Genomic DNA, 22773 nt, shown 5'->3' on the forward strand with positions numbered 1-22773 from the left:
GACTCTGGTCTGGTCTCTGGTCTGGGATCTGGACTGGTCTCTGCTCTAGACTCTGGTCTGGGATCTGGTCTGTACTCTGCTCTAGAGTCTGGTCTGGGATTTGGTCTGTACTCTGCTCTAGACTCTGGTCTGGTCTCTGGTCTGGGATCTGGACTGGTCTCTGCTCTAGACTCTGGTCTGGGATCTGGTCTGTACTCTGCTCTAGACTCTGGTCTGGGATCTGGTCTGTACTCTGCTCTAGACTCTGGTCTGGTCTCTGGTCTGGGATCTGGACTGGTCTCTGCTCTAGAGTCTGGTCTGGGATCTGGTCTGTACTCTGCTCTAGACTCTGGTCTGGTCTCTGGTCTGGGATCTGGTCTGGGATCTGGACTGGTCTCTGCTCTAGACTCTGGTCTGGGATTTGATCTGGTCTCTGGTCTGGGATCTGGTCTGTACTCTGCTCTAGACTCTGGTCTGGTCTCTGGTCTGGGATCTGGTCTGGGATCTGGTCTGTACTCTGCTCTAGACTCTGGTCTGGTCTCTGGTCTGGGATCTGGTCTGGGATCTGGTCTGTGTGGGCAACTGTCCTGTTGGCCGCAGACCTGCAGGTGTTCCAAGTTTTCCTGCTTCTTGACATCAAGCTCTGAACAAGTCTGCTGATTAAGTCTGATGTGAGTCAGGTGTGTTGCAGCAGGAAAACCCCTAACACTTGCAGGACTTCGGCCCTCGAGGGCAGACTCTGGTCTGGTCACTGGTCTGGTTACTGGTCTGGACTCTGCTCTGGTCCCTGGTCTGGTCTGAGTCTTGGATCTAAGAGCTCTGCAGGTCTACATTCTCACAGATGGATCCTGGACCTGAACCGCTCTGTGGTTTGTGGACCATCAGCAGGGTTAAAAACCCAATGTGCGGCTGACTGGAAACCAGTATGAAGATGTTAAACCAATGAGATGTGTTCCGATCTCGTAGTCTGGTTTAAACTCCTGCAGCAGCATCTGGATGAGTTCCAGATGTTTAAATGCTCTTTCTGGGGAAGTCCAGTCGATAGACGGGAAATGATCACATGGACGAGTTTCTTCTGGTTTTTCTGAGAGAAAAACTTTTAGTTCAGGTTTTTGTTTGCTGGATTTAAACTGATTTGTTCCTTTTCCAGAACTGATCCAACAACCAAATCTGAGTTTTTTCAGCTTTTCTGCTTCAGATTCTGCCGTTGTGCAGCGCCTGTAGCCTTCGCTTTGGACCACACGCGATGAGAGACAATCTGCATCCATGTAAATGTCCGAACACCACCAGCAGGTTTGACTTCATTTGATCTTTGTCTCTTGTGTTTTATTTCCCTAACAGAGGAAGAACATCCACCTGCTGCTGAGTGTGTTCCTGCTGGGAGTGTGGGGAGTGGTCTTACTGGCCTGCCGCTTCTACTGGATGGGCAACAAACCTCCAAACTTCTCCAACTCCGACAACCCGGCGGCTGACTCCTCGTCGCTCCTCACCAGGACTCTTACCTTTTTCTACCTACCTGCCATCAACTTTTGGCTCCTCCTCTGCCCAGACACGCTGAGTTTTGATTGGTCAATGGATGCCTTGCCTTTAATCAGGACATTTTCTGACTGGAGGAACCTTCATACTGCGCTCTTCTACCTTGGCTTGCTGTTGCTGACTTGGTTTGGCCTGTTGTCACAACACACAGCCAAGGGTAAGGACGCCAACGGAAAAGCGCATCTTTACATGAATGGTAGAAATGGGAACAGCAACGGACACAGTAACCACTGCAGCAACCATGAACACACCAGCAACTCTCACGGTGATTCTCACCTTCATCTCCCACAAAACGGTACCAAGAAGCACGGCGAGATCTGGACTCCCCTGCCGACCAGCGACAACGTCGTGGTCTTCTCCCTGGGCCTTCTGGCCATCCCTTTTCTTCCTGCAACAAACTTGTTTTTCTATGTGGGATTTGTGATAGCAGAGAGAGTCCTGTACATCCCAAGCATGGGCTTCTGCCTGCTGGTAGCCGTGGGGCTCAGGTCCCTGTATGTCCGACTGCGGCGCAGGTCCACCAGGACAGCGTTGTTGTACTGCAGCGCAGCACTCGTCCTATTTTTTGGAGTGAAGACTGTTTTGAGGAACCGGGACTGGCAGAATGAAGAGATGCTCTACAAGTCAGGGATTTACGTCAATCCTGCTAAAGGTAAGAGCAGGTCTCTGGATCTGGAATATGTTGTCTCTTTGTCTTCATCACTCAGCTTCACCACAGAGCAGAAAAGCGCTTTCATAGCCTTCTTCAAACGGCCATTACTCCATGCATATGGAATATGGCAGAGATACAAGACTTGCTACCACTTATTTGTTTTCCAAACCCAGCATGCGCCGTTTAATGACACCACATGCCCTGTCTCGTTTGGAAGGGCATCTTCTTCCATCTCTGATTGGCACTTTCACTCCGAGATCAAATATTCAAAAGCATTCACATTCAAGGTCATCACACAGATTCCCATCCAAAGCAAAGTTCGCCAAGCTGCCGAGGCAAGACACAGAGAAGGGCCTCACAAAGCAACAGAAGGACACGACCAGTTTAGCTCATTTCCCTTTCAGATTCTGCGGCGGGAGCCGAGGCGTGACAGCTGTTTGTTTTGGCAAACCAACACAGTGGAAGCAGTGTCCCCACCTCACATTCAATACAGCTAATATGAGATTTGAAAAGAACCCAGCCTCAGACACACACGCTGGATTGTTTGATCTGACGACATTTTACAAGATGCAAAACAACTCTAATAGGAAATATCACACAGAAACCAGTCACAACCAAACGCACTGCTGAGTGGAGGAACTGGAAGTTTACAGCATTTCTTTATTGCTGTTAAAAAAAACCTGTCTTTTTGTTAAGTAAAGTGCTTTGTGCTGTCATTATGCATGAAACGTTCATAAATAAAGTTGGAATATTAACATGAAATCCTGCAGACTGGTTCAAAAAGCAACTTTATGTCTGTAAACACCCCCCAACAAAAAAGTCTGCACCAGGATTTGATCTACATGTCAGATTATTAGTTTTGATATAATCCATCATAAATGCATCACATGGCCTTTAAGAAAAACTGATTCATGATCATCTGTGTCACAATGATGAGCCGTTCTTGTAAGTAAAGCCTTTATTGACAATGGAGCAGCCAAGAAAACTGCACAGAGTTGCTTGTACATTAGTCTGCATTAGGGCTGCTCGATTATGGCAAAAATTATTCTTGGTGAAATTGAGATCTTAATTATTTAACACGATTATCCTTTTATCTTTAACATCATTAAACTGTGACTTTTTAAAAAATATTCTTTTGGATTCCACATATTTTAAAAAACAAACAAATAACTTAAAGCCTTGTCTTGACAAAGTCCAAATACTGATGTAAACTGAATAAATAAATGTAAGTAAGGGTTTAACAACGCTGCGCGACGTGGTGTTCCTGACTCTGCGTCGGGCATTATAACCGTCTAACATGTTACGAGTTGTTTAATTCGCTTATACCATCGTCCCACACAGTAAATATTTTATAACAAATTTGTATTTCTTTTCTACAACATTTGCTGAAGTATAGGAACTATTTTACGTTGGTCTGGATGTACGTTTTATACCAAATAACCGCTGTCAGGCTGCAGCGCGTTTCTCTCATTCACCTGTTAAAAGACGGCTGATCTGAACCAGCTGGTTAACGCGTTGCTATGGTAACGCCCCGTAACGGGGGGATATTACAGTGTTTAACTGGCCGAACTATGTATAGGAAAATAATGCAGCCAGTTGTCACTGACAATGGTATAAAGTATGTTTAGGTGAACTTCCACAACCTACTGCAGTTATTCTACATTGACCTGCAGCCGGAGCCGACTGAGACTGGCCGCCTGGGAGTGCTTTAGGACGGGAGAGGCTCCCGCTGCTCCTTCCTTACAGTAACTGCAGAACAAGTCAGTCGCCACAACACCAGAAAAGTCTCTAATAACTCCAGTAAAAGCTGCTAGATTTGTCGCTTTTAACAAAAAAAGTCACCAGATTTAGCAAGAAAGTCGCCAAGTTGGCAACAGTGTCTGAATGAAAGCAAAGCGGCTGTGGGAGGAGTTTACAGCACAGCGCTGCAACGCCAGAGACGCTCGATTAGCAGCTGAAGACAGCAGGAGAGGAAACTGCAGAGAGAAAAATAATCACACCCTTTTATTCTTATCATCGTTGAAAACCCAGATCGTAGTTGAGATAAATATCTGATTAATCGCCCAGCCCTAGTGTGCGTCCCTTGCTACGTCCCCCCCCCCAAGCTCTCGCCTGACCGAGCCAGATCATGGAGCTCCTCCAAAGCTGGTCTATAAACAGGGATGACCACTCAGACATTTCCTTAACAATCTGTTTCATAGTTTTTTTTCAAAACCAAGTTAGCGTTTATGTTACTTAGAAATGGAAATCTATCATTCTGTCTGATGACACTTCTACTTTACATCCAACCACTTTGTTTCCTCTGAATGTACTTTCCCACTCCACAGTATCTGCTCAGAAAGTACAAGGCTCCTAGCAACCTCGCATCATCTGTCACCGTGCCATTAAGCGCTAACTCCTTCAGCTCTTCAATGGCACTGCGGTGGTCTTCTTTTCAAGCACGTTCTCGTCGGAAACACTGGAGGTTACGCATAAAGCCCCCCCGTCGTGCCATCTCTCTGTCCTGCTGCAGCAGAACTGCATCTTTTTAGAGGTTAAAAGCAGCGAACCCGAGTCAGCGTGAGGCCGCCAGTGACAAAAACTGATTATTACCCAGCCCAGAAAAGTTCTGGAGCTTTCTAAGCTTCTGAAACAGAACAATGTCATTAAAGACAATTCTTTTCTATTTATTTTATTGTTTGACCATCCTTTTCCTTTTCAGCGTGGGGAAACCTTGGAAATGTGTTGAAAAGCCAGGGAGAGATGGAGAAAGCAGAGCAGGCTTACAGAAACGCGCTCTACTACCGCAGCAACATGGCCGACATGCTGTATAACTTGTGAGTTCACGCTCCTCCATCATATCTCTGTGTTTCTGTTTGTCTTGTCCAGCATGTAAGCAGGCAGAATGATGATCTGGACGCTTTATTCTGCTCAGCAAATTTACTTTGCCAGGGATTTTCTGGATTCTTATTTTATTTTTGTATTTATTTGATGTATTTTTAGGTTAATTTGCATCCAGTGTCATTATTTATGTAAGTTCTGCTTGTAGATGTTTCAGTTTTTACTGATGTGCACGGAGACGCTCTGCTTCAACACGTGCACATCGATCAGAACTGGCCAGTCAGCGGAAGTGGACACATGTCTTGTATTCCCCGGAGCGTTGTCGACCTGACAGCAGTATTAATGATGCTGTTTCAGTCTTAAAACACAGACGGCCTGCTCATGTGTTGGTTTTATCGTCCGCCCGTGTTCTTGTGTGATCCCAACGCAGGCTTTTAACTTCAGACGTCTCTTCTTTTGAGCTCTAAACTGCCACAACTTGTGTTTCCTCCAGAGGTTTGCTGCTGCAGGAGAGCAACAAGTTCTCAGAGGCGCTCCACTACTACAAGCTGGCCATCGGGAGCCGGCCAACGCTGGCCTGTAAGTGCAGCTCTTCTGTTTTTTTCTGTTGTTATTGATGGTCTCCAGCTCTTGCGGTTATGGCTGTGCTGTGTCCAGGCAACAGGGAACAAAGGCTGTGGTTATGTGAAGGGAAAGCAATGGATGGCAAAGGGCAGCGGGTATACTATACTATGCTAAACATTGAAGCGCAGACTGGCCTCTAAAGCTCAGTTATGTCAACAGAAGAAGTAGATGCATAATGTCATTCTCTCTGAATTCAGACCACAGTGCTTTTATTTATTTCAATCCCTCTGTATTCACTATATTTGCTTATTTCTTTCCCTTTTATTGTGTTGTTTCTTTGTTTCATTTCTTGGCATGATGTTGTCATCGCCATGCTTCTTGTGTTGCAGCAGCCTTTAGGCGGGTTCCTGGCTCTACCTGTGCAGAGATCGCATCTTGATGTTTTTAGTTCTTTGCTTTTATTTCTAAAATGAAATAGCTGAGAAAACAAAACCTTATCTGACTTAAAAACGTTTCATCTTTATGTTATGATGAGGCACAGAACGTTTGAGCGTGAAATAAAAAGCGCATGACAGTCCTTTCGAACCAGACGTGCAGCCTCATCTTCTGCATGTTTCTTCCCTGATTGTACAAATTGTTCTTATTTCTTCCAAGCATTAGTCAGTGACAGATTAACAGATAATCTTAAATCCGTCTTTTTTTCTTCCCATATTAATTTTACATCCAATCAAGCCAACGGTTAGACTGGAAATTTCCCATTCAGCAGCAATTATCCCGTCTGTTTTAACTGATAAGAGGGTTAATTAATTACCCGAAGCAGCAGACGTTTTGAAGACAGAACGATAATGTGACAGTGTTTTCTCAAGGTTAAACCATTACTCAGTGCCTAGTTGTGAGCTAATGGTTGCATTTTTAGTCAATACTGAGCTTGTTTTGTGATAAAGCACCATTGAGTTTTACTTTGCATGCAGACATCAGCGACGAAAGTTGAGAAAAAACTCGCTTTTTTCTTTGTTTCTGATTTGTTGCAGATCAATACGATGAAAAATAATTATCTATTTAAAGCTACACAATACAGGAGAGATAGGTTTGATGTGTTTAGAGCTCAACTTTTAAACAGGAAAGGAGGAAGATCAGTTAAGTGATGGAGAAAAGGCTGAATTTCCTTCTCAACCACTCCCCTTTAACTTCATTATATGTCAGCACTATCTTGAAGAGTCGTCCACATTGATTTGCTTTATCAAGTTAATTTATTCCAACAACCAGACTTGAGTTGTTTAGAAAGAAACTCCACAGAGACTAATTACTCTTCAGCTTCATATTGATTCCCAGATCTTGTCTTTGAACACTCAAGAAGTCAAAAAGGTGTCCGAACATCCATCTTAGCATCCATCCGAGCATCCGTCTGAACATCCGTCCAGACGCCTGCAAACTGTCAAACTTCCAGGAAAACTAGAAAAATACATCAATAACAAGAAGAAGTTTATTCATATTCAGCATAATTATGATAAAAACAATGCTCATCGTTTCAGCAGTTCTGCTCTCTGCAGCTGAGTTGGTGTGAGATGCGTCTCTCAGGGATTTGTTTGCTTATTGATTGTTTTATTAAGATGCAGAGAAACTAATCACTTAAACAGACATGAATGAATATTAAGTTCCAGTCAGTCAACAGAAACACATGCAGGAAGTTATTGGCACCTGGGAAATGTAAATATACCTAGATTAAAGAATAATTTAAGAAATTAATTAACTTTTGATTTAAAAAGTATAAATATATATGTGAATTCATGAAAACTAAGCCTGAGGGCCTCAAAATATAAAATTTTCTCACTAACTGCAGTATGTTTTTCTAATGGTTGTAATAGTTTTTATTTACTGTTTTTATTTATTTTACTTTGATGTGAAGAACTTTGGTCACCTGTGTTGTTTTTAAAGTGCTGTATAAATAAAGTTGAGTTAGAATATTATAGTTTTATTGTATAAAACTGCTGTTGTTGTTCCAGTTGTACAAAAATACAGGCTGTTTGAGGAGAGACTCGTTCAGGGAAATGAATTAAATAAATTTGTGCGTAATTAATTCATCATAATTAAAATGTATAATAACTGATAGATTTGTATTTATTTATTTATTTACATCTAAAGAAATGATAAATTTGACTGCTTACAGTTGAGGATGTTGTGATGCCGCAGTACCAGCTGGCCACTTGTACATGTGTCTGATTACACAGCAAAGTATATTTCTAAGACTACGACTGAACTCTGCCAGTTAGTCTGAGTCAACAGAATCATGTTAAGTCGGTGGTCTAAGCTGCCTTGTTTCTCTCCACAGCCGCCTACTTGAACACAGGCATCATCCTGATGAACCAGGGTCGTCTAGATGAGGCGAAGCGCACCTTCCTTACATGCGCCGACATCCCAGATGAGAACCTGAAGGACCCACATGCTCACAAGAGCTCAGTCACCAGCTGTTTGTACAACCTGGGCAAGCTGCTCCACGACCAGGGACATCAGGAGGTAACAGGGGCTAAATTATGTGCTTTACATAGTCCTCATGCTGAACATGTTATCGTGCTGAAGCTTCACTTCATCATAGAGTATATCAGACTAGATGTGTGCTGCGGATAAATATTAAGCTCATATTTATTCATTTCATTAAAGAAGGAAAAAAACAGCTGAATTAAAATAAGCTGAAATCGACTAAAGTAATGTTAAATAAAAATTTATGAAAATCATTACATTATTTTCTAATTCTAATTTTTAAAAGCAAATAAATAAGATTATTTGTTACATATTCCATCAGTCATAAAGTAATATTTAGTAGAACAATCCTTTAATGTTTCCGCTCCAGTCAGGTGTTTTCTGTTCCTCTCAGTCAGACTTCTGCACCTGTTGACAGGTATTTTGTCCCACTGTGTGCTCTAATTTGTCCAGGAACAATTTGTTTGTTTGTTTTTTTCTTTCTTCAACTCAATTAAATAAAAAAACAGTGTCTTATATTACTAAATTATATTTTTGCAAATTTTTAGTTCTTGTTCCTTTTTTTAATTCTCCAGTTATTTGAGTGATTGTTGTAAATTCAGCCTTTTCTTTAATGAAAGGGGATGAAGACATATGAGCACGGCTGTAAGTGGAGTAATTAGATTTAAAATAGTCAAAAAGCCTGCTGGTCATAATAAAAAAAAAAAAAAACAAATTAATCCCTCATAATGTTCTTTATTTTCTATTATTCATTTTTCACTTGCTAAAAATGTTGTTTAAATTCTGAGTTCATGGACACCAAAGATTTATTTAGTCCATATTTCTGCATTTAAAACAAACTGCAGTGGGAGTCGACTCGTTTGCATTCTGCAGGAGAAGTCAGATTTGAAACCGTTGTGAATTGAGATGAAATGTTGCAGAAGCAGCCTTCAGGGGACGCTGAGAAAATGCTTTAATATGAACATTTTTCAAAATTGCCTGTGTCATGAGGGAAAGCGTGTTTGTGCAGATAATCCTCAGGCTCTTTCTAACAAATTCACTCTATTTTATGCCCCTAAAGACCTACAGCGCTGGCGAATGCTACTGGTTTTCCAGTGCTGCACATTCAGACTGTGTACAAGCAGCGATGCTGCTGATTCAATCAGGAGTGGAGCAGCGATGCTGCTGATTCAATAAAAACCTTTATAAATTGTTGGCATGCTGAAGACCAGGAGCAGTCCCGCTTCCTCTGACCTCTCACCGCAGCAGTTGCTTCATACATGAAGCACTTTTAGGTCTCTGTTCCACTAAACTCTGGGGGACTGTTGGATGTACGTACTATACATCCTAGCATCAGCCACGCTGCTGTGGTTCTCATAACAACCGTGACTCTGAGGATAGAGCCTTTCTACTCGGCTCTGTTTGAACCACCCAACCAGTGACCCTCAATTCCACGCCTTATTGTCGAGGCCCCGGCTGCAGTGGAGCAACGACTAGTCCCCCCAGAGTCAGGTTCTCTGGCAGCTTCTATCTGCTCTCCAATGCAAACATCCCCCACCTTCTTCTTTTTCTGCTTGTTTCATTCACAGGAGGCCCTCTCTGTGTTTAAAGAAGCAATACAGAAAATGCCAAGACAGTTTGCACCACAGAGCCTCTACAACATGATGGGTAAGCTTTTCTTTCAACATCACTGGCATGAGAAGTCTTCATGCTTCACTGTAAATGCCTGTTTTCTGCAGCTCATGGTGGAATTTGCCAGTTTTTGCTGCAGATTTGAGCATTTCTGAGAAAAAAAATCCTTTAGATGAGTCTGAAATGATCCAACTGGATGCAACGTAAATTAGCCTGCAAGGAAGAGAAGTTCTCCAAACTGCAGCAGCATTGAAATCACTCCCACTTTCAGAGAAAGGAGACCAACAATGTCTCTGTTCATTAAAGGAGCAGTGTCTAGGATGTAGGACTTGGAGTAAAGCTGCAACCAGCTGAACTCTCCCCGTCCTCCCAGGCGTGTTGTAGAAACCAGCGACGCTGCTGAAAATGGAAAAACGACCATATGGATGATGACTCGCCCCGTCTGTCCATACAAAGTCTTTTTTTAAGTTAATGGAATAATATGTGTTATTTTTTAGGTGATTATGTACTAACTTATACACAGTCTGCCCAAACAAAAAGTGCCCACCTGGATTTAACAAAGCTAACAGGTCGGAGCCTCCCATTGGATGATTCCTGCAGCCTGATCATCTTTCAGGTGCAACAAGTTATTTAACACCAAATGATGCAATGAGCAGCTTCTAATTCTTAAACAAACATGTGGAAAGACGTGGAAAAGATGTTAGTCTGTTCCAGAAGGGTCAGATCATCGGCAAAGCTGCAGAAACGACTGAAACTGGGTTCGGTACCTGGCTTGCCTTCAGTTTGCTGGCGAGCTGAAAAACTGGACTCTGGAGGAGTAGAAGAAGGTCATGTGGTCTGAAGAGTCCAGATTTACCTCGTTTCAGAGTGACGGAGCATCAGAATAAACCAAATATTAGAGTGTGACCTCTTTTCTTTGGTGTAGTGACTTTCTTATGGCATCGTGTACATATTTATAAACCTGATGGCCTTTTCGCCAACATGTCTAACTGATGCTGTTGGAAAGAATCAACATTGCTTTATAAATCCAGGATTATATAAAACCAATTTTCTGGCACTTGTACATCACATATTTTATTTTATTTTATTTTATTTTATTTTATTTTATTTTATTTTATTTTATTTTATTTTATTTTATTTTATTTTATTTTATTTTATTTTATTTTATTTTAATTTAATTTAATTTAATTTGATTTAACTGCAATCTGCTGATTGGCCAAAGAATCAGCAGCTGTGGGTAAAAATGGCAGCATGACAACAAAACTCTCACATTGTATTTTTAACTAATAAATAAATGAATGAACATGTTTATTAAACAGTATGGATTTACACATCAATCTTTTTTCTCTACTGATAGCCGTCGGCTGTTGACAGATATTAAAATCAGTTCTTTTTACTTATAAGTAGAAATGTCCGATATTATCTGCCGATATTGGCATTAAAATCAGAACGGTATCAGTTTTAACTTTTTTAATGACACAACTTTTACACAATATGCACGTGTTATATATCTAACTCTTCAGCTGCGTGTCCTTTAATTAATGATAAAACATAAAAGATTTCATGTATATTTTTCCAGATATTTGTTTAAAAATTATCGTCTGACATCAGTATCGGAGACAAAACTGGTATCTTGGAAATGGGTAAAAAATCGGATGTATAAATAAACCCCCACAGTGAAACCAGTTGTGTACTTGATACTTTCTGCAGTGGAAAATAAATCTGCACCGTGTCATGTTCAGATTAAACCTAAAGCAATATTTATTTACAGGTCAGAAGAATCCACACCCAGTCACAGCAACGTTTATTGGCCAATCCTCATTAATTAGGTTTCATTCTGTGGAACAATGTTTTGACTGGGCAGCAGTAAGATTTACTATATCATGTTAAACTGAGCTAATTTGCTTTTCTCTGCAAGGACAACCCAGCTTGTTATGTTCCAGCTGCACAACAGCTGCTCTCAGCCTCATTATATCTGCTCTCTTCATTGCTTTTAGCTTTTTTTCCTCCCTCTGCCCCTTCCTGCTTTCTCTCCCACACATGCACACACATGCAACTACTTAGACACACACATGAAATCTGGGATGTGTGTAATCCTGACGTCGCAGTGCCACAGGTTTGCTTCTGTGTTGCTGAAATGCGACGTGACAGAGCTTCTGAGAAGATGTGAAAATGTTGATGACAGCTGGAGGCTGCACTGAGCAGGAGCGTTGCGTCTGGAATGGAGGCTCTGAGCCACATATCTGTGATTTCTGCTGCTTAGCGTTGTTTCCTAGCTCAAGTGATTTGCACATTTGGCATACCTGCTCGTCTCTATTTCCAGTTTCTCTCGTTGTGCAGCTCTCATGCTGTTTGTCAGACGCCAACGAGCTGCAGCTTTCATCAGAGGCTGTCCTGGGTGGTAATCTGCACCCTGCTGGTCTCGCTCCAACGCTCTCTGGTGGGCTCAGGAATGTTCCACTCCGTGAAGCCGGTTTTCAGCTCCTTGGACTCAGTGTCACTTCTAATTGCACATTGTTGTTAGTGCTAATCTCACTCAAAGGTCTGCAGGAAGGAGAGTCATTCTGGCTGCAGAGGTCATGTCAAAACAGACTCACAGATGCATTTAAACTGTTCAGCACTGAGTTGGTTTTAAATACTCAAATCCAGATAATCCAAGCTGTAAACACATGGATAATAAAGGATATTAAACTTATATTATTATGAACTCTTGGAGTTCTGGCATACAGCTAGTTATAGAAATCTTGGCATGAAACTAGCATGCCAACATATGAATATAGAAAGGTATTAAAATAAAATCTTTATGATGGATGGTAATCAGTAAATTTCTAACAATTGCATGGTTAGATATGGCAAGGAGCGCAATAATTAGGATGTTTATTCAGTTATCAATGAGCCAGTAGCGAGCAAGTTTGGCTCTCCTGGCCTGCACGGTGTTGTGTTGCGTGTGCCGCTTCATGTACACATGGTAAATAAAATATCTCGTGTATCTCGTCGTGCCCTGCAATGGACCGGCGAGCTGTCCAGGGTGTACTCTGCCCTTCACCCATAAGACTGCTGGGATAGGCTCCAGCTTCCCGCCACCCTTTATCGGATCAAGCAGTTCAGAAAATGAATAAATATATCTCCTTGTGTTTTTCCACGGTGTTTTAAAGGGCTGTGACGATACGCTTTCATTCCGATTTGATTCGATTTGATTTTGATTTTTTTTTTTTTTGTCCCAATTTGATTTAAATTGCAATTTTCACGATTCTGTGATATTGCTGATTTTTTTAGACTAAAAACAAAAATATGTATAAAACTTTTTTTGCGAGTCAGTTTCAATGAGGAAAAAACAACTCAGTAGCCAGACCATCATTCTGCTGCTATAATACCCCAGAAGACAAGTAAAAAGATCAATAAAAACAAAAAAAGACTAATTTATTAGAAAAAAATAATTTTTTTGAACAAAAAAATCTTTCTTAAAATTGTTGAGCAAAACATCCCAATATTCAATTTTTCGATTCAATTTTCCCACCACTTGTATTTTAGCTGTTAAACTGCAAGAGGATTTGGTTTAGTTATTAACTACAAATTAAATAAAAAATGGGACCAGTTAAACCAGTTCAGCTTTATTTGTACATCAGAGCACTTTACACGCATCATTTCCAGACAATCCATAATAACCGAGCGAGGGAAAACCAGCAGATTGCGCTGAGTCATGACTTGGATCCGTCGTCAGCTCCACGAGGGGATAGTGGGCTACAACTCTCGATGTAAATGTTTCTCGTTTCTTTAGGACCAGTTTAGTTTCTGCAAAATGATTTACGATGTGTGACCACCTCATCCATCGAACACATGGATGGATGGATGGATGGATGGATGGATGGAGGGATGGGTAGATGGATGGATGGATGCATGGATGGATGGATAGATGCATGGATGGATGCATGGATGGATGGATAGGTGCATGGATGGATGCATGGATGGATGGATAGGTGCATGGATGGATGCATGGATGGATGGATAGGTGCATGGATGGATGCATGGATGGATGGATACATTGATGGAGTAATGGATGGATGGTTGGATGGGTAGATGGATGGATGGATGGATAGATGCATGGATGGATGGATGCATTGATGGATTAATGGATGGATGCATGGATGGATGCATGGATGGATGCATTGATGGATTAATGGATGGATGGGTGCATGGATGGATAGATGCATGGATGGATGGATGGATGGATGGATAGGTGCATGGATGGATGGATGGGTAGATTAATGGATGTATGGATGGATTCATGGGTAGATGGATGGATGGATGCATTGATGGATGGATGGATGCATGGATGGATGCTTGGATGCATTGATGGATGGATGCATGGATGGATGCATTGATGGATGGATGCATTGATGGATTATTGGATGGATGGATGCATGGATGGATTATTGGATGGATGGATGCATGGATGGATGCATTGATGGATGGATGCATTGATGGATTATTGGATGGATGGATGCATGGATGGATGGATGGATGCATTGATGGATGGATGCATGGATGGATTATTGGATGGATGGATGGATGCATTGATGGATGGATGCATTGATGGATTATTGGATGGATGGATGCATTGATGGATTATTGGATGGATGGATGGATGGATGCATGGATGGATGCATTGATGGATTATTGGATGGATGGATGCATGGATGGATTATTGGATGGATGGATGCATGGATGGATGGATGGATGCATTGATGGATGGATGCATGGATGGATTATAGGATGGATGGATTATTGGATGGATGGATGCATGGATGGATGGATGGATGCATTGATGGATGGATGCATTGATGGATTATTGGATGGATGGATGCATGGATGGATTATTGGATGGATGGATGCATGGATGGATGGATGGATGCATTGATGGATGGATGCATGGATGGATTATTGGATGGATGGATGGATGCATTGATGGATGGATGCATTGATGGATTATTGGATGGATGGATGCATTGATGGATTATTGGATGGATGGATGGATGGATGCATGGATGGATGCATTGATCGATTATTGGATGGATGGATGCATGGATGGATTATTGGATGGATGGATGCATTGATGGATTATTGGATGGATGGATGGATGCATGGATGGATGCATTGATGGATTATTGGATGGATGGATGGATGGTTGGATGGATGCATGGATGGATGGATGCATTGATGGATAGATGCATTGATGGATAGATGCATTGATGGATTATTGGATGGATGGATGCATTGATGGATAGATGCATTGATGGATTATTGGATGGATGGATGCATTGATGGATAGATGCATTGATGGATTATTGGATGGATGGATGCATTGATGGATTATTGGATGGATGGATGGTTGGATGGATGGATGGATGGTTGGATGGTTGGATGGATGGATGGATGGATACTGGGAGAAGTGCCCCTGTGGTGACTCCACAGGGCGGTTGGAGGACGACCACTCCTCCCACCGATCCACAGCTGCTGATGTCTTATAATGAATTTGTAAACCGGAAACGTAGGGCTGTACTGATGGGAAACGTATTCTTGTTATTCCCTTTTACATGTAAAGGCCTTAAATCTTCCGTTTTTTCTGAAAACAGATGGAGTTTGAAGCCTTTTTAAATACAGGCCTGTTAGAGATATCATTATGGAGTGTTGTTCATCCGAGAAGGCGTGTTTTCATATCATTACCAGAGGTCTCCAGGTTGTGATTAGGCGCGTGTCACCTGTTGCTTATCGCAGAAGTGATTAGCTGTAATCCCAACGGCATTAAAATCTCATTCCACTCTAGTCTAAACAACTTGTCCCGACGGCTCATAATGGTCAGCGCAGATTTTAAAAAAACATGCATTACAAATGGGTTATATTCACAACCTTCCCCTTGAATGTGGGTTTTATCTGTGTTGTGTTACAAGCCCATGTTGTCAGATTTCTGCAATAATACAGGGCTTATTAAACGTCTGGAAGAGGGGTCAGTGTTGTTTCAGGTGTCGGGAGGCAGAGGGTCGGCTCTGGCTGTGGGGGAGGTATCACATGATGTCTGACACGCTGGGAAAGTTGGATCTTTGAGAAGAAATGAGTAAATGACTCCTGTAGTGGATGTGCAGCAGGTCTACACTACAAGCATCACCATTCAGACTCATATTAGCCCAAAGAAAACCAGAATAACCATGAAAACACGGATCTGTGCTCAACTTTTACCTTCAGGTGAACAACGAGAAGCTGTGAGATGTTTAAACCCTCACTTTGCCCCCACAGGAGAGGCCTACATGAGGCTGAACAAGTTGAGCGAAGCTGAACACTGGTACCAAGAGTCACTGAGGGCCAAGCCGGACCATATTCCTGCACACCTGACTTACGGCAAACTCTTAGCTGTGACGGTAAGATCCTCTTTCCTTCTACACAGACAGATCATGTTTGGCTGCTCTTCTGGTGTTAACGTATGGAGCAGTGGATGACCAGCAGCTGTTTGTACCAGAGACCTTCTACAGGTCCTGGTTCCCAGCAGGCTCTGAGGTCACATGATCAGGGTCTGCTGGTTGTGAAGCAAACACAGCTGAAACCCTGCAGAACCTCTGGCTCCTTCGCTCTGAAACAACCTTCATCTCTTAAAAAGCAGCTGAAAATGCATTGTTTTAAACTCGCTTTTACTTTGTTGTATTTGTTTTTATACGTGTTGTTTGTGTGTTTCACTGTAAAACACCTGCTTTAAAAATCAACATTTCCTTGACATTAACCAACAGGCTGCATCAGATTTTAGCCATTTAAAAGAACTCGCTGTTAATTCCCTCGAAGCACAAGCAGACACAAGTGGCTTTCTTGCTACTTGTAGACTTCTCCACAAATGGCACCATGAAAACTGAACAAAAATGTTAAAGAAATAATAAACACAGTGTCAATTTGACATATAAACAACATGCACAGCCAGTAAATAACGTTTTACTGAAGTAAAATATCAGCAAACAAACAAATACCTCGCTGGCTGCATGCTCCTTGCAAGGGAATGATTCAGTCCTTCAGAAATGTCCCAGTCCAAATGTTTCACCCTGCAGCATCTCATTTCTGCAGGTGCTTGCATGCTGCTTATGATCAAGTTCTCACGAGAGCAGCCCAACAGGAAATAACTTTAGGTGTACCAAAATAAAAGCACAAATACTTTACACTTCTTTAACTCTGAGAATTTAAACTTAAAATTCCTAATTATTAACTAATTAACTAACACAAATATACAATATTGGAAATTAAACAACTATTCTAAACAACATGATTATCACAGTTACACTCAGTATATTTATTGTGAGAGTTAGAATGGGAGTATTCTTTCCCTGATTGCAGGTTGTCTCGTTTTGGTTTGAGAGAAGCTGTTTTTAAGAGGCTTTTTTCTGCTAAAAACACCTTAGTGGTGCAGTAATGGAGATAATTATTTCAGATTGATCTCAGAGTCTTCTTTCGCTCTTTATTTTGACTCCATAAAAGTTTGGATTCTTGCAGGTTTGGCTTGTTTGTAGAGTTCAGTTCAGGCTTTTGCACCGCGGCAGACGCCGAGCGGATGAAGCTGATCAGGAAGATTTAAGAAGAGAAACTAGAGTAGAACTAGAAAAACTTCAGAGGGTCAGAAGAAGGGTGGAGACCTGCTTTTCAGCGTATTTTCCCTCTTTCCTGCTGCTTGGGCCCAAATGAAAGGACAGCGATGTGTTCAGAAGCCTGAAGCGGTGGTATCTGGATTTCCACAGAGAAGCTAAACTCTTCCTGGCCCTGTCCCTCCTCATTTCCCTCATGGAAACAAAGTCCCTTTAAAGTTCCTTTCATTCGACAGTCCGCCCTAAATGGGGATTTTCTATGTATTTTTACTGATTGGTGGAGAAATATAAAATTAGTTTCCAGAGTTTTTCATTCAGAATCAGCCTTTTTGGGATCCACTTGTATGAATCTCTTTCAGGAGCTGCTTTATATTTTGCTTAAAAAGCCAAAACTAGATCCAGACTTGTGTCACCTCTGTGATGAATCCCCCCCCCCCTAACGCATCTACGAATGGGAGTTAGATAGAAAAGGTTTGAGCTACTGGAAGAAAATCCAGCCACCAGCACCTCGAAGGATTACTAATTAACACTTTATATGTTGGCTGTTAGATTCATACAGAAACCGCACACGGCGGGGTTTCACGTGCCAGAAGCAACTGAACGCCGCCAAGAAATAGTTTGGCTTGCACCCCTGTAAAAATGCATTGTGTGTTTTCTGCACTATATGACAGGTTTTCCATTTGAGTGCAACCAGACTGAGAGCTTTTTATCCATTTCAGTATGTTCACTAAGCTGAACAAACTGTTTAAAATGTTAATAAAACTCTTATTTTGCCTGTAAAAGGTGTCCTACATTCATGGCTCAGAGTTATCAGTAGTTGACAGGTAGCTGTGTGGTGGGAAATCTGGGCGTGCCTAAAAGAAATTGAACTCCGGCCCCGCAGCAGATTGATTTTCCTCTCGGCTCTAACTGAATTGTCAGCTGAGAGAATGGATCAGCTGGCAGCACGGATAAAAGTCTCTGGTTAAGCTGACACGGACGGACGAAATGAAATGAAACCAGATCCTGTCAGCGAAGACGGACTCGGGGTCCTTCAGGGGGAAGCGTCGGACTCGGGGAAGAAGTCTGCGGCTTCGGAAGAGAAAGTCATTTTTAAAGAATGTATTATTGATTCAGGAGGAAAATGGAGTTCAGAGCTGCAGGGATACATCTCTGTAAATATCTTTTCATGATGGACGGTTGGAGGTTTTCAGCCTTTCAGACCCGCTGAGGCTGAACGTCACCAAAGAAGCAAAACTTTATTTATAAGTGTCTTTAAATGGAACACTTTAAAAAATGTACAAGGAGACTTTTAGGCATCTGTACCTGCTGTGGCTGCATGCACGCTGCAGGCCGGTGGGTCTGCGGCCTCCACCGCGTGTCAGCAGCGTTTAAACATGATCAAAAGCAGAACAGGAAGTTGACTTGACTTGCACGCCCTCGATCACCCCCTAACTCTGCCCTTCCTGTGGAACGGCTGTGAATGATGAGCACACCTCAGGTTATGTCAGAGGTTTTCAGGTTCGCGTCCCCTTGGGAGAGAGGTGAGGAAGGTGCGTGATAAGCATCGGCAGCGGGGTCAGGGAGGGGTGAGGTGAGGTGGGGGTGCTGGTTCTGAGCCTGACAGACAGAGGGGACACTTTCTGTCATTTGTAGAGGAGAAAACAACAAAGGGGAGGAAGAGGAAAGTTAATAATAACTGTGTCTGTACATACCGCTACTGAAACCCAGACGTGGGGGGGGGGGGGGGGGAGATGGGGTCCAGGCGATGTGCACACACCGCCGGTCAGGGATGCTCTCAGCCTCGGTGATGCTTGTAATGTTGATTTAGATCGTCTTCTTGTCATTTCCTCAACCAATATGAAGCAGATGGTGTTCATGGTCACCAGCGTGTCCCAAGAGCCGGACGGCCATGCGCTGCAAAAACTGAAATCTAAGATTAAAAATCTTAAATTCACTGCAAAAACTGAAATCTGAGTAAGATTAAAAATCTTAAATTGAGTACACATATGCTTATGTTTTTTAAAGGTAAGATAATTCTTAGTTTTTATGCCGGAGAATTCCTCTTGTTTTAAGAGTATTTTTTATTTGTTTTGGGAAGTCTTAAAAAGCCTAATTTTCTTGCTCTTTTGGCAGATAATTGATCTTATTTTCAGCAACTCTTGCCTCATTTTTGTACATTTTTACTTGTTTTTTAAGGCTGAGTTTTTGCAGTGTGTGCAGCTCGGGAGACATGAGGTGTCGGCATGACCCTGACGGAGGAGAGGATAGGGTGTGCACGCATTCAGCTGATTTTTCCTCTTTATTTCCATTTCCAACACACACACACACACACAACACACACACACACACACACACACACACACAACACACACACACACACACACACACACACACACACACACACACACACACACACACACACACACACACACACACACACACACACACACACAGACGTAGACTAACAGGAAAATAACCCGAAGCAGACCCCCTGCCATCATTTAGGTGGCTATTCTGTGAACGTCAGAGTAAAACCGATGAGAATCAGCGATTTTCTTAACTTTGTCGGTTATTCTGGAAGGCCGACACATTTCCTCCAGGAAAATTACTGCTGTCTTTGTGGCACCGAGGGGGGCAGTGGTGGACACGGTTTGTCTGCTGATGGCGGTGTTTGCATCGGCCAATCAGAGAGCAGTTAAGAAAGGACATAAAGTCACTGAAGAGGGAACACTGAATTTTATTTTTAACCACAAAAACATGGGTAAATTTTAGTAAAAGTTCATCAACCTGACACTAAATGATCCATCATTAGTAACGGTTAACGTGTGTTCTGAGACGAGAAGCTGCAACATGTATTTTTATTTGCTCCTATCAGGAATCATTCAGTCAGTAACACAAACAGATCACGCACACGGTGTCCTGCAGCTGAAACTAGGTCCAAATAAACTGGCAAACATCTGCGGAATAGAAAATAAGTGTGAATTTTAATGTTGCCCTTTTTCCATTCTGAGTGAATCTCTGTAGTTTGCAGCCAATAATACGCAGATCCGAACATTTAAAGATAAATTCCAGATTAAAGAGTCCAAACTGAACGTGACCGGAACACACAGGTCAAGTTTTTATTGTTTCTTTCACGTAGAAAAATTCTTTTCTTCCATCTCCATCAGTTCCCACCTGAAAAGCTACCTCACATTGGGTTAGAAATAAAGCCTTAATCTCACTTTTATTAGCGAAAAAGACAAAAGAAATCTGAATATTAATGCCGAGTTAGTTTTTATGATTATTAAAGCAGGAAAAAAATAGCTAGAAGGCAAAAATCTTAGATGGAAACGATGGCTGTAGCTGTTCTAGCACTGAGAAGTGCCCCTCTCGGGGCAAACAAGACCTCCAATAACATCACTTTTAAAAGCAGTGATGAAAAATGAGCTGCTGCTGGTTTTTTTAGCTCCTGCATGCCATCTATCTCACTCTACACACGGTCGCCGTGAATAAGCGCAGATGTGTCTCAATCCAGATCTTGCATCACAAGTGCAACTCGTAGCATCAAAGCTTCATCCTGACGAACAGATGGAAGTCTCTGTTTTTATAAAAGCAGCCGGCCTACAAATCTACACGTTCCTACATCTGTGACAACCACTAGAAAAATACACAGCAGCGATGCTTTCCAGCTGGGCGCGGCGTTACGCACCCTCAGCTCCTTCACACACACTTAGCGCAGGCTTTCATTTCTGCTGCATCAAGGGAAACGAACAGAGATATTTACATTAGAAATAATGTGTTTATTAAAAGCTCAGCTCACTGAAAATGTAGTTTGACTGGGTGTCAACGGGCTCATGCTTAAATTGGTCTTATGTTGCGTAACTTTACAGTCACATAAAAGATTTTCTGGCTTTATATAAGCCTCCTGGTTTGCTTGTGCCACATCAGCTCAGCTCTCGGGACAGACTGCATCATTTGATGGTATACATTATTCATAAAACGTCACGACATCTCAGACTGAAAGCATTCTCATGTTTACATTGGTAATTCATCCACTTTTATGGATGAATGCACTTTGTTAATGACTGATCAGATTGCATGTGTCGCCCACCTGAGAGCCTGGGTGTGTGGGTCCCAGCTGGCCTTTCCATTGGCCAGCTGTTCGCTTCCTTTTCAGCTGTGATTGGCTGTAGAGAGCTCTTCACGTCTGCAGGATTATGGATGCTCTTGTCTCTCTAAAGGCCTGAACAACATTGCATATGGAAATAAAACTTTGGTTTGTTGTGTTTGTCAGTGAGACTAAAGATCCGTTGCCTCCTTTTCCTCTCCCGTCCACGCCGGCGCAGTAATTTCTTATTTCCATTCTACATTGGCCGTCTCGTTTCAGAGCGGTCAGGCCACACACCAGGGCAACCGGTTGGTCCTGCTCTGGAAGTCTTATTTGCACAGATAGTGTAATAAATGAGTCTTTGCTCCGTCTGGTGTGGCGTGCCAAACACGGCGTATGACACATGAGCTGGAAGGAAAACCACTCGTGGTCCACATGTTTCACAGCCATTTCTAAAGATTTATTCTGAAGTAGGTTTGTGATTATTAGAGGGACCCCAACGCATTCAGGCTGTTGAATAGTTCAGAAAGGGGGTTGAAACCGTAATGAGGCTGTGTTTAACCCTTCTCTCAGGGGCAGAAAACAGAAGCAGAGAGGTTCTTCCTGAAGGCCATCCAGCTCGATCCCACTAAAGGAAACTGCTACATGCATTATGGTAAGTTCTGCATTTCTTCTAACAGTTTCACATTAGGGCTGCACCATTATGACCAAAATAATAATCACGATTATTTTGACTTGAGTAATCACGATTATTAATCACGATCATTCATTGTGTCTGAAAAAACATGTATTTTCATTGCACCACTTGTAAACAATCTACCTGGCAGCTCTGCATATATGTAGCGCTCCCTCTCTATTCCCTCGACATTCTTCACACAGCGCAGCCAACGCATCTTTTTAATTTAATAATTACAGGAAGTATTTCTTCTCTAGTGTTTTGATGCAGCTGTATTTTCCATCCTCCACATGACTTGCTCTCATCAGTCTAAAGCTCGTTCCACCAGAAGCTTTGTCTGAAGCCGGGAGGGATCAATGCCGACGGCCATGTCTGCTTCTTGTGCAATGAAGCTGCTTATTTCACATTTAAACGAACAACTTTGTCCGCGGCAGGGCGGGTTGTGTTCCTGTATTTTAATGCCACATATAAAAATGTTTGTATTTTTTACCACCTCAATCAGGATCCGTTTTACCTGCAACAGGAAAAATGCAGGAGCGAAAATGTTACCGCTTCGTGCTTTTCCATATTAACCACGCCCACCTCACATAGCCGACCAATCCAACAATAGTTAACTGGCTGCTGGCAAAAAGTGTGCACGCTTGGTATTTAGGCAGCTTAATGACGCCTTAACCACGCGTGCACCCCCTGGACTGTTTAAGAAAGATGGACAGAGCCTCTGGCAGTAAAAAGTGAAGCAGTTCCCCCTTCATCCACTAGGGGCTGCGAAACAGCA

The 22773-nt window shown here is 42.3% G+C and overlaps 1 protein-coding gene across 1 annotated transcript in view; it reads left to right on the top strand.

The window, feature by feature from the left end:
• tmtc2b (transmembrane O-mannosyltransferase targeting cadherins 2b) overlaps window positions 1-22773 on the top strand; it is a gene marked incomplete at its 3' end in the record, with an annotated part of 96751 nt that overhangs the window by 62303 nt on the left and 11675 nt on the right. Inside the window, exons 3-9 of the mRNA XM_079253970.1 lie at window positions 1321-2167; window positions 4869-4983; window positions 5481-5566; window positions 7881-8065; window positions 9598-9676; window positions 15932-16053; window positions 21896-21977. Of these exons, the coding sequence (XP_079110096.1) occupies window positions 1321-2167; window positions 4869-4983; window positions 5481-5566; window positions 7881-8065; window positions 9598-9676; window positions 15932-16053; window positions 21896-21977 (1516 nt within the window). The remainder of the gene's footprint in view (window positions 1-1320; window positions 2168-4868; window positions 4984-5480; window positions 5567-7880; window positions 8066-9597; window positions 9677-15931; window positions 16054-21895; window positions 21978-22773) is intronic.

Source organism: Telmatherina bonti, assembly GCF_933228915.1.
Source record: "Telmatherina bonti genome assembly, chromosome: 2".
NCBI lineage: Eukaryota > Metazoa > Chordata > Actinopteri > Atheriniformes > Telmatherinidae > Telmatherina > Telmatherina bonti.